This window comes from Nestor notabilis, unplaced genomic scaffold (assembly GCF_000696875.1).
Source record: "Nestor notabilis isolate BGI_N333 unplaced genomic scaffold, ASM69687v1 scaffold19901, whole genome shotgun sequence".
NCBI classification, from domain to species: domain Eukaryota; kingdom Metazoa; phylum Chordata; class Aves; order Psittaciformes; family Psittacidae; genus Nestor; species Nestor notabilis.
In genome coordinates this window covers 23,961-34,505 of record NW_009915481.1, presented here as the reverse complement: position 1 = coordinate 34,505, position 10,545 = coordinate 23,961, and the positions used below count along the sequence as shown (strand labels likewise).

The 10,545-nt window shown below is 38.7% G+C and overlaps 1 protein-coding gene across 1 annotated transcript in view; it reads left to right on the top strand.

Moving 5' to 3' along the window:
• Positions 1-10,519, top strand: part of GOSR1 (golgi SNAP receptor complex member 1) — a gene marked incomplete at its 5' end in the record, with an annotated part of 26,967 nt that extends 16,448 nt beyond the window's left edge. Inside the window, 3 exons of the mRNA XM_010024173.1 lie at positions 369-398; positions 8,769-8,851; positions 10,034-10,519. Of these exons, the coding sequence (XP_010022475.1) occupies positions 369-398; positions 8,769-8,851; positions 10,034-10,158 (238 nt within the window). The remainder of the gene's footprint in view (positions 1-368; positions 399-8,768; positions 8,852-10,033) is intronic.
• Positions 10,520-10,545: the final 26 nt, after the last annotated feature.

Genomic DNA, 10,545 nt, shown 5'->3' with positions numbered 1-10,545 from the left:
AGGAATGGCCAGGATTAAAAAGCAATAAAATTAGATTCTTCATTCCCCAGTATTCATTTCCAAACTCTCCCGGGCACCTGCTACACATCAGGCTCAGTTAACATTCATTAGACATGAATCATGGAGCATCTGCTCTTGCATACAGGTAGGAAATGCTGCTCCAGAGGACACTGCCTGTCTTCCCTAGAGACTCCCATTAGATATACAAATCTATGTAGTGGTAAAAAGTGACAATATCCTGAAATAAGCCATTCTAAGGGTGAATCTGTTAAGGTTTATGTTATGGTGACCATTGATTTAATAATCTAAAACAATACTTAATGCTTGTTACTTTTTTTAACCTCATTTCTTTCTCTTTTGGCTTTCAGCTCAGATCGGCTGATAGAAGAAACAATAAGGTAGGAATGAACTTAGTAGTTTTCATTATTTTATGCACAATTGGCATTTACACTGAATTGTGCCTAAAGACTTCAGTCATTTTATTTATACAATAACTGTATTGTTCACAGCTCATGGGCAATATTACAATGACTTGGTGGGTTTATTTTTGTTTGGGGTTTTTATTATTCTTCAATGTTGACATAATGATGTTGCTCAAATATTTTATTCGTCTTGGTTTAGAAAATCTACGAAAATCTACATTTCTATTCAAAGGTGAATAGCCCCTACAAAAAAAGAGCCTGATTGTGCAGAATGAATGTCAGGTTGAGCTGACTATTCAGCTATCGAGGGCTATTCCTGTAGTCAAGATGTTTCTTCTCATAGACACTCTTCAACAATGTGATTTTTCTGTAATCCTTCAACATATTCAGCACCCTGCTGTGCAGCTGATAGAGATAGGGGCTCTTATCACAAGGGCTTAAGAGGTTTTTGCTGTTGTGTAGTTATTTATCTTTTGGGGGTTTTTTACATGGTTTGAATACTTGAGCGGTACCTTCTCTAACTGCTCTGGAAATTTTAGAACCATGCTATCATAAATGACTTGTCTCATCTGTGTCCTTCCCAAGCTTCCATTGAGCTCAATGAATATTGGGGAATTTGCAAATCAATAATTCAGAGTGTCCGAGTGAATGGTTTAAATTTTAGATTATTGCTTTAAAAAAAAAGGAAGAAAGAAAACAAGAGAAGCTTTCAGATAATGCATGTACTGGTGTAAATGATCAAGCAAGGCTCTGTGTCCATTAAGGGATGGCTAGCTTAAATATACACAGTAGGCTCACTCTAATTTACAAGGTGGAGGAATGTGTAAAGCCACATTAATGTGCAGTGATGAACAGAAGTGGTGAGTGCAATAATGTCTGAATTGTGGATATAATCTCACCACAGCCTCGTAAAAATATTTCCCAAACTTAGCACAGTTATTGTGACTATTTGTTTTACTTTGGGTTCTAGGTCTTTCCCAATCAAATTTTTTCCCTTTTTTTGCCATACTTGTAGCCCTACATCTCCCTCTTGTAAAGATGCTCAGCATTTGTTGAATCTCTTACTTGCTGCCACTCCAGTAACTAGAGCATTAAACAGCATATGGTGATTTATTAAGCTTAATATTCTGCAAAATGACTTGTATTTTATCATTTGAGCACTTCACTTAGCCTCTTGATTAAATATCATCAGGGAAGCTAAGACTATGTGTGGTGAGTGAAGCTCTGCATTGATTTACCTGTGCAAGGGAATGTAGCTGTGGCAAACGGGAGCTCAGACCTGCCTGAATGCTCACTCTGGTTCCTCCATCAGTTCTGAGCCTCCTCAGAAGCTCCATGGTGTCATCAGGTGTCCAAGCTGGTTTCAGAATGCTTTGAGCTGCAGTCCTGTGGTTGACTTTGAGTGGCTGCTTCTCATGCAGTAATCCCAGCCACGTGGCTTGAGTCAGAGCTCCTTGGTGCCGTTAACTGAAAGCGTTCCTTCTGTTAGTAAAGGAACCTCGATGTTTAAGAGGCTGGATTTCAGCGCTCCTTGTTGCACCATTTATTATCTAGAGTAAATGAAATTCTTGTTGTAGTTGCCAAAAATAAGACATTTCTTTTTGTAGGCAAAGAAGTCATTTAGTAACTACATTGGGCAGGAGATGCAATTTCATTTATAACACCTTAATTTGATTCCAGCTGTTGAAACCAGGGTGAATTCCTTTGTTTTACTCTTTTTCTTGTCATCCCCAATAATTGCAAGTATTCAGGTACGATATTAACTGATGGTAAACCCTACTGCATTTGAAGTGAATTTATCAGATAGAAAGTTACCCAACTTGGGATCATCAATTGCTTTATCTATTGTAAACCAAATAAAAGAGGGAATTGTGCGGGGGAAGCTGTTTGAATGCAGATTCCTCGGGAGAAGTGAGATGTAATTAGCTTATTCTGGCTACTAATACTGCTCTGTCTTCAAGGCTTACATCTGCTTCATTACTCATTATTTGGGTGCAATTCAGGAAGTCAAGAAATCACTTTGTATTTTTGTAGGGGTTGTTATTAAGCAGCGATTCCAAACACTGGAAAGCATTTTCCTGTGCACAGAGGCTTCTGTTGCCAAGCTGTATACCAGTGACCCCAGTGCCAGTGACTGCAGTTAGCACTGATGGTGAAACCCTTCCTCTAACTCTCTGCAGAGAGAACTGAAGAGGTGCCAAAATTGACTCTTCCTCTGTATGGTTCCTCCATGGGAGCAAACATGTGCAAGATAATATATGGGCACCTAAGCTGAGATGATTCAGTAACTAAAGCGATGAGTAGGGCTGTCCTTCCAGATGTTTTGATAGTGCTGAACTTTTAATCAATTTTTAAAGGAATTATGGGATTTGGGTTCTTACTGCAGCATATTTCTTTCCAGAAACGAGTGGGATGTGATACTTTGTACCGCAGTTCTTCTGGAACAGTGCTCACTTCTCTTGGCCAGATTTAGACAGAGCATAGATTTCGCTTAATATGTTTGGTGGTTTTGGGGTTTCATTTTCAAACATTACCACTTCTTCAAAATAGCAAACAATTTATTTCTTGTTTTCCAACAACTTATGTTTTTAAGTTGGCTCAGTTTGAGTTTTTGTATTGTTTTCCATTCACAGTGTGACAAGTTCTGATTTTATTGTAATACTGCTTCTGAGGCCTGATTCAGGCAGATTTGTCAGTGTTTGTATGTTAACAGATTGCACTGCTCCCAGACTAATCCCATAGATTTAATTAAAAAACCTCCCTATGTATTTGGGTTATTTCTTTAGGTTATAACCAGGATTTAATAAAAGGGGAAGATTCACTTGCATTGAATCGTGACTACAGAATGGAAAGGCAGGAGTTAGATTTTTGAGTGTTGGCTCTTTTCAGAAGAGCCTTGCCACAGTGTCTGAGGAAATGCTCCCTTTGTTTTCATCTTGGGCTTCATCAAAAGACACAGCACTCTAAGGTAACTTGGAAGGTTGTGTGTGTGTATGTATGCCTATATACATTGGTATTTATAGATACAAGTATGTATACACAGAGAAGTGATATAATCAGAATTTGTACCAGTTTAAATCCAGAGCTTCCACTTCTATGCAGAGTCACTGAGTCCATTCCCTTAATCATAGATGTTGTCATGATTTTAAATGAGCAAGTATGATTCATGGAGTACAAAATGAAGCCCAAGTTCCAGTAAAACATAAGTTATTTGATTTTAAAAAACAGGCCTTGTTCCTTTAGAGCTTTGTTCTAGTTCCTCATTAATGTAGATTTGGCTGAGTCGTCTCAATGGATGACGCAAGGAGTTGACTTTTAGGTACGTTTCAGTTGGTGTAATACCCTGTATATGTATGGCTGCTACATGGTGTGTAAATACCTAACAGCTTAAATATTTGTCTAGGTAAACACACTTTCAAGCAGCATTAAAGGTGTATCTCTGCATGTTAGACTAGTTTGGCTGTGGTAGTGGCTGGAAGTATTTATCACTCTGTACTTTTCCATGCCAGTGAAAACTGCAAACTACGTACAAATAGCAGTTGGTTTACTTTTGAAGTTGCTCACATACCCCCAGCACTACTGAACATTCAAGGATAAGCTTGAACTATAAGTGAAATTCTGAGGAAATACAGCTGCAAGCACAGGAATTTAAGATGCTCCTGCTGATGTGTGGTAGAGATGAGTGGGCTCTTTGTGGCTGTGACCTGGGGCTTACCTAGAAGAGATCTCTCCAGAAATGCAGCAATCTTTAATACTGTACTTCAGCCGTGCTTTAGTGTTAAATATAGAGAGCAGGATACCATCTGGTTTTAGAAACTTGGTTTACACCCAACTCTAGTAGTTGAGGCCAGTGCAGCACTGAGAACAGTTCCTGCTGGTTTCCAACTGAAACATTAAATTGGGGTCATCTTGATTCCGGTAAAAATCATTTAATCTTTTATCCTAAATGCTGCATAGAAATTTCATAGAGTAAGAAAAACATATTCTTCGTGTGGGGAGATCATGGTGTCGAGTAAGTAAATGGGGCCAATATTTGTGAATGGGAAGAATATGATTAATTTTCTTTAAAATGTAGTTGTCAGTGAACAAATGGCAACAGTAAGTCAATGAGCATATGTTAGGGATGGGAATGAAACCAAAACTGGCTAATGAAGGATATGAGGAAGCTGCAATACTTAAGGCTGTACAAGACCAGTCAGAGGACTACTCCCCAGAAGCTGCGTGTTTTCTGGTAGTTATTAAGTTTAACAGTCTCTTTTACAGATATAAAAGCTGAGGCAAACCAGCTCATGTTTTGAATCATCAAATTGTACATGAAGAGCAGTGCTTTTTGCTTGAATTTTGACTTGATAATGGTAGCTAGAATCCAGTTAAACTCTTGTTCATAGAGATCACAATTACATTTCATTTCTAGACCGTATCATATTAAAAATTATAATCACTTCAGGGTTTTTTCTTCAGAGCCCTTCAGTAAAACTTAGCCCATTGAGCTGAATTTTCTAAGTGATGGATAAAAGAGAAGAAGGTTCCAATCTTGTAATATGTAAACTTAAACAGTTACTGCCTCTTTATATGAAGTGGGCAGCTTCACTCCTCCAGTGTTAAAGCAGGAACCTTGTGTTCTGTGATAATCTGTAATAATCATTTCTAAAGGCATTTTGGAGGTGTCTCAGGAACACTTTATGTCCTGGCACTCGTCTTGTATTTTCACTTCTGTAAATTAACGGATACCTTAATGAGTCATTGGATGCATCTTAGGAAAACATGTGGCTTAATTCAGGAGTGCTTTGAGCAATGCTGTATTAAAACTTCATCTGGACGAGTATCAAGTCGGTGTGGGGGTGTAAGGTAAGCTCTGGGTTACTGAGTGAAGTTTCCTGTGTGCAGTTAGAAAAGCTTTTTGTTTTCCAACTTGGTTCCTACTAATTCAAAATATCCCGAGTGCTCTTCTCGATAGCAAATGTAATGGTTTTGTGAGTTTGATGCTTTTTAGAGGACTGAAATACCTGTATGCTGAGTTGTAAATGTATATAATCTGTCAAATGCTGTATCTTCTCACAAGTGATACGATTTGATGTACTTGTGTTCTAATCTTGTAGCCCCCTTTTCAGCCTTTGATGGTAACTGCTTTTTCTATACTGATATAGAGCTGTTTATTCTCTGTTCATGATATCTGTTAGCACCTTCTCTTAGCTGCTTTTCTTTGTATACTCATAGGTAAGGCAATGTTTTGATCCTTCTTTTCTCCTCTAATCTAATTTTCACTTTCATTTCTACTAATTTTAGTCCTGAAAAGGCTGCCCCATGTAATGCAAATCAGTTGCAGTAGATGAGTTACTATATCCACAGAAAGAAGCACACACAATCTAAGAGAAGCTTTGTAGACTGACTTCTGTTGTTTTTGCAGATTCTGGCAACCCCTTTATAAACATCAAGGAGGTGACTGCAAGTCCTGTCACTTCCAGTTAACCATCAGTTTCATTTTCACTTTGTGCTGGTGTGGCACTTCAAAAGTATAGAAGAAAAAATACTAAATAGGCAGCTGTAAATAAAAAAAGCTTTTTATTTACAGAAGGTTTTTCATAGTTCTGCCCTAAAACTTCCTTCTTTTTGTTTTTTAAAGCTAACACATCAAAATTAGATTAAAATGTTAAATCTTATAGAAAGTGCCAGGGGTTTGTCTACATGTTATCAAACTGTTCATAGTCTCTTTATGACTGATGAATCTTCAGTTTCCTAAATGTATGTCCAAATTTACCAGAATGCTAAAATAAGCTTAAAATTGATCTGCCCTGTCGATGCATATTGTTCTATTTTAAAGAATTCCCTATATAGAGCTTTTGGAAGAGCATTTTCTGTGACCTGAAAGCTACGAGAGCCATTGGCTGGCCCTGCTGGCCTTTCTCTCATATAGGTTTGTGTGATGAACTTGTCTTGCTTGCCAAGGTATTCTACTGCTGAAACCAAAGTCATGCCTCTTAGAACACTCACTCTTTGGCTTGGTGATATCGTAGTTTTTATGGACAAAATCAGTTGGAAAAGGCAGCTTCCACCTGTAGAAGGGTTTGCCGTTTTCCATGTGTTTCTTATTTTTCCCCTGAAAGTTTACCTGGCACGTTATGGGAAGGCTGTAGATCTTTCATCAAGGGCTACTTGAGATGGAGTAGGCAGATATAATGGAAGGGAGCCCAAAGGAACTCACTGCTCCAGAATCACTTTAGGGATCATTGATCCAGGCTGTTTTCTTCTGTAAGATGTTTGTGAACTGTGATAGTGACCTTTCGCTGTAGGTCTTGAAGGACAATTGTTAGGCTTGGCTCTGCTGGGTTTTGCCAGCTGTTCCCACGATACTGGCTGCAGTGTCCTAGTAGAGAAGCCAGTGGAACACCAGATAATCCAGAACTGCTCATTCCAGATGTTGTGTTCCCAGAGAAACTTGAAATAAAGTGTATCAAACAGTCTTTGCTTATAGAAACATCGGGAACACCCATTCTGTGCTTGCTGAGTGTACAAGTACAATTTGTCTGTACTTTTTTGTCTGTGATTTTTCCTACCAGGCTTACCTGGAAAGACACATTAAGGGTGGATAAAGGTACTTTTTTCAGTCACGTTCCAGTACTAAAATGCCAGGTCAACCTAAGTACTTTACTAATAACCTGGACAAATACTGTTTCAAACATTTTAACTGTTACAGAAAGGTAAGCCTAAAGCTTTGAAACACAGAAGAATTCAGTTCAGAAAGTGCTTGAGGACCAGATGTATTCTGGACATTCAGACAGTTCAGTAGTAAATATTACGGCTCTATGTAAAATACAACATCCAGTTTGTACTGCAGGACTTGAGAACAATGTTGGGCTTGCGCTTTGTGTTTCGGGACTTTGAACCTCCCTCACCTTAGAAATAACGATCATGTTAGCTGTGATTTTTGTATCAGAAACTAGTGAGTGTGAGCAAGCATCAAACGCTCTTGAAAATGTGGATGTCTGTATCGGGTGAAAGAACATTTTGCGTTTTCCTATCTGTTATCCTCTGAAATGACAGCTTTAGTTCCTGTTTCTTGTGTCCCTTGTGTTGTTCCGCTTAACTTTTATTCTTCCAGAACATTTGAGGGCTCACGAACTTGTTTTAATCATTGTTATTCATGTAGATATAGTTAGTAGCAATACAGGTGGTATTTTCTGCGTTATTATCCAGCCATGTTGTGTTTAGTACTACTTAGCTTAGTTTTGCAGTGTGTGGCAGCTGAGGAGAGCAGTATTTGTCATACTGCTCCTTCCTAAGCACCGTATCTCAAGAGCTTAAACTTTTTATGTGCTGTTTCTCTAGACTAAATGAGTCTGCAGTTTGTCTTGACAAAGCTCTTGCATTCAAAGTAGCTACATGACATACTACCTGGGGCTACAAGTAGAAGCTTACCATTTCATTTTCCATCCTATAACACTTTGTTTTACCACCTGAAGAGAAACTCAAGGTAGAGAAGAAAATTGTCAGCTGAATAGTTTTTTAAATCTTTATTTAAATGTCTTATTTTTAAGACCATAGTTGCTTTTTTCTAACTTCCAGAATGTATTAAATGTGAATTGGGAAGGTCTGTTTTATATTCACCTGTTTTGTGTTCTTATATTTGGATAAAGTACATGCAGTTGGACCGTGTATTAGTAACGAAACAGAGTATAAAAACTTACATATGCATGGATAATATTCTTAATTAGGACCAAAAATTTCTGTCATCTGTGCTGTGCTGGAAGCATCATTTGATATGATTTCATTATACACCAGCTCCCTCAGCTCCAGCTTATGGAAAGCAGGTTGGCCTTGCTATAAAAAGCTGTTAATGCAGGAGAATCCAAACTTCACCACTTCTCTGGACTCAGGGGACAGTATTAATCTTGAGTCAAAGCAAGTAGATCCCAACATCTTGGTGTGCTTAATACTTCTCTAGCCATCATATCCTGATGGCAGACAAAGACCTATCGTATGAAAGAGTGAAAGTAAGTGTGGGGCTTCTGTGGTTAAACAAACTTCTCAATGTAAGACTTATGCCAGAAGAGTACCTTTGGGTTTGGTTTGTAATGTAGTGCCGTTGTTTGTTGGGCTGGAGGAGATCTGCCAAACCCCTGCCAGTTTCAAGAAATCTCAGTGTTTTCGGTTCTTAATGGGTTATTTAAAAAGAGAAATCGTTTAAGTGTAAAAGATAGAGATTAATGGAAAAAATGTGGTTTCATTCACATGGCTTCACCTCATTCATTGTTCTCTAAAGAAGCGTTGCCTTCTTGCTTTCCTCTTGGTTTAGCTGTAGATTATTCTTAGCACCAACAACTTGATCCACTCTTCTTCTTTCTCCAGCATTGCCATGGCAACTAAAGAAAATATGACTTCACAGAGAGGGATGTTGAAGTCAATACAAAGCAGGATGAATACCTTGGCTAGTATCCTTTCCTAAAATATTGTGCTGCCGGTGCAGAAGAAGAGGTATAGTACGATTTTTCACTCTTGTCATTTGGGGATCAAAATGCTTTGCGATGTCAGTGGCTGGATGATGTCTGAAGCATCTTAAAGAGGAATGTGGTGAATAAGCTGGTTTTACTCAAATTTGAATACTGCGTATATATCCCTGTAGCTTAATTTTCAGGTAGAGATTTGCAGCAGCGTTTTGTGGCCTTCCCTGCTGTATGGTTTTGTGAAAGTGTAATTTCAATTTACGTCTTGCTTTTTGCTTTCAAGACTGTCAAGAGCTGAAGCTTGGCATACATTGCTGCTTGTTATGGTTTACAGCTAAGTGTATTCACGATCACAGTCTTGGAGATGTGAGATTTTTGGCTTCGTGGTTTCTCTTCATATTCTGTGCTCATGGCTAAAGAATTGCCAGATTGTCAAGTCATACGTGTTTGTCCTTTTCCCACCTACTCCTTCGTGTCCTAAGTGCCCAAAGAATAACATTAACATCATTTGATTAGGCAGATCACATCCTGAAGAGATGGATCTTGGTAACCCATAAATTTCATTACAGTTCTTAGCAACTGGCAAGAACAAAAAAAATTCAATAAGCTGTGGCCTTGAAAGATTCTTGGTTCCAAAGACATGAAGCTCTGAAATTTATTATCTTGTTGGCACTTGTGTTTTGTACATTAAAAGATAGATTTACATCTTTATGATTTTACAGTAGGAGTTCTTCCTTATGTGCTATACTTGAGCAGTGCATAGTCATGCAATGTGCATGATTTTCTCAGTCAAATGCCTTTGGTTGTTCCCTTCACCAGTAACAGAATTCCATTAAATACATTCCACAGATGTTTTATGTAACTGCCCCATATTTTTTTTCATACTTACTTAAACACAATTATTAAAAGTAACTAAGCCTCACCTACTAGAGATTAAAGTACATCAAATGCTGGTAATTTAGGTGATGAATTCTGTGCACATGTGAGCTCTAAGCTGTTCAGTTCTCCCTTTTCTTTGATTATTAATGAAGGTTTATTTTACTGCATCTGCCTTCTCCAGCTTGGGAGTAGTTTTGTATTTCTGTGTACTATAGTATTGGGGTTTCCACATCCAGACTTCGGGGCATGTCAAGTGTTTGCTGATATGACCTTGACTCAGACTCCTTAAAGATCGGTTTCCAGCAGTGAACAGCCTGATTCAAAGGATCAACCTTCGGAAACGACGAGATTCCCTCATCTTGGGTGGCATTATTGGCATCTGTACCATCCTATTGCTGCTATACGCTTTCCATTGATGGATGTTCCTCGATGGACTCGGCTAAACTCATCACCACCAACCTTTTCCCCCCCTCAGTCAAGGAAAAGTGAGTGGGGGAAGCGATAGACTTCAAACAGCCTGCTCGTCACGGCTGGGAGCATCAGCATGATGTCTAGAGCTTATGATGGTAAACTGCAACACTGGGTTTGGGTTGAAGCTGCAGTGTTCCTCCTTCCCTGCCATACATCTTGCTTTGGTTGAATTTGGTGGGATTTGTCTGTCTTTAATTCGCGTTTTCACTGCAAGGTAAGTAAATATGGGACGCTTACCAGAACAGGTAGAAGAATTTCTGTGATCAGCAGTGCTGGGGAGATCTGTTGTTGGCTTGTAAGTGGTAAAAAATCATTATACTTGCCTTGGGTGG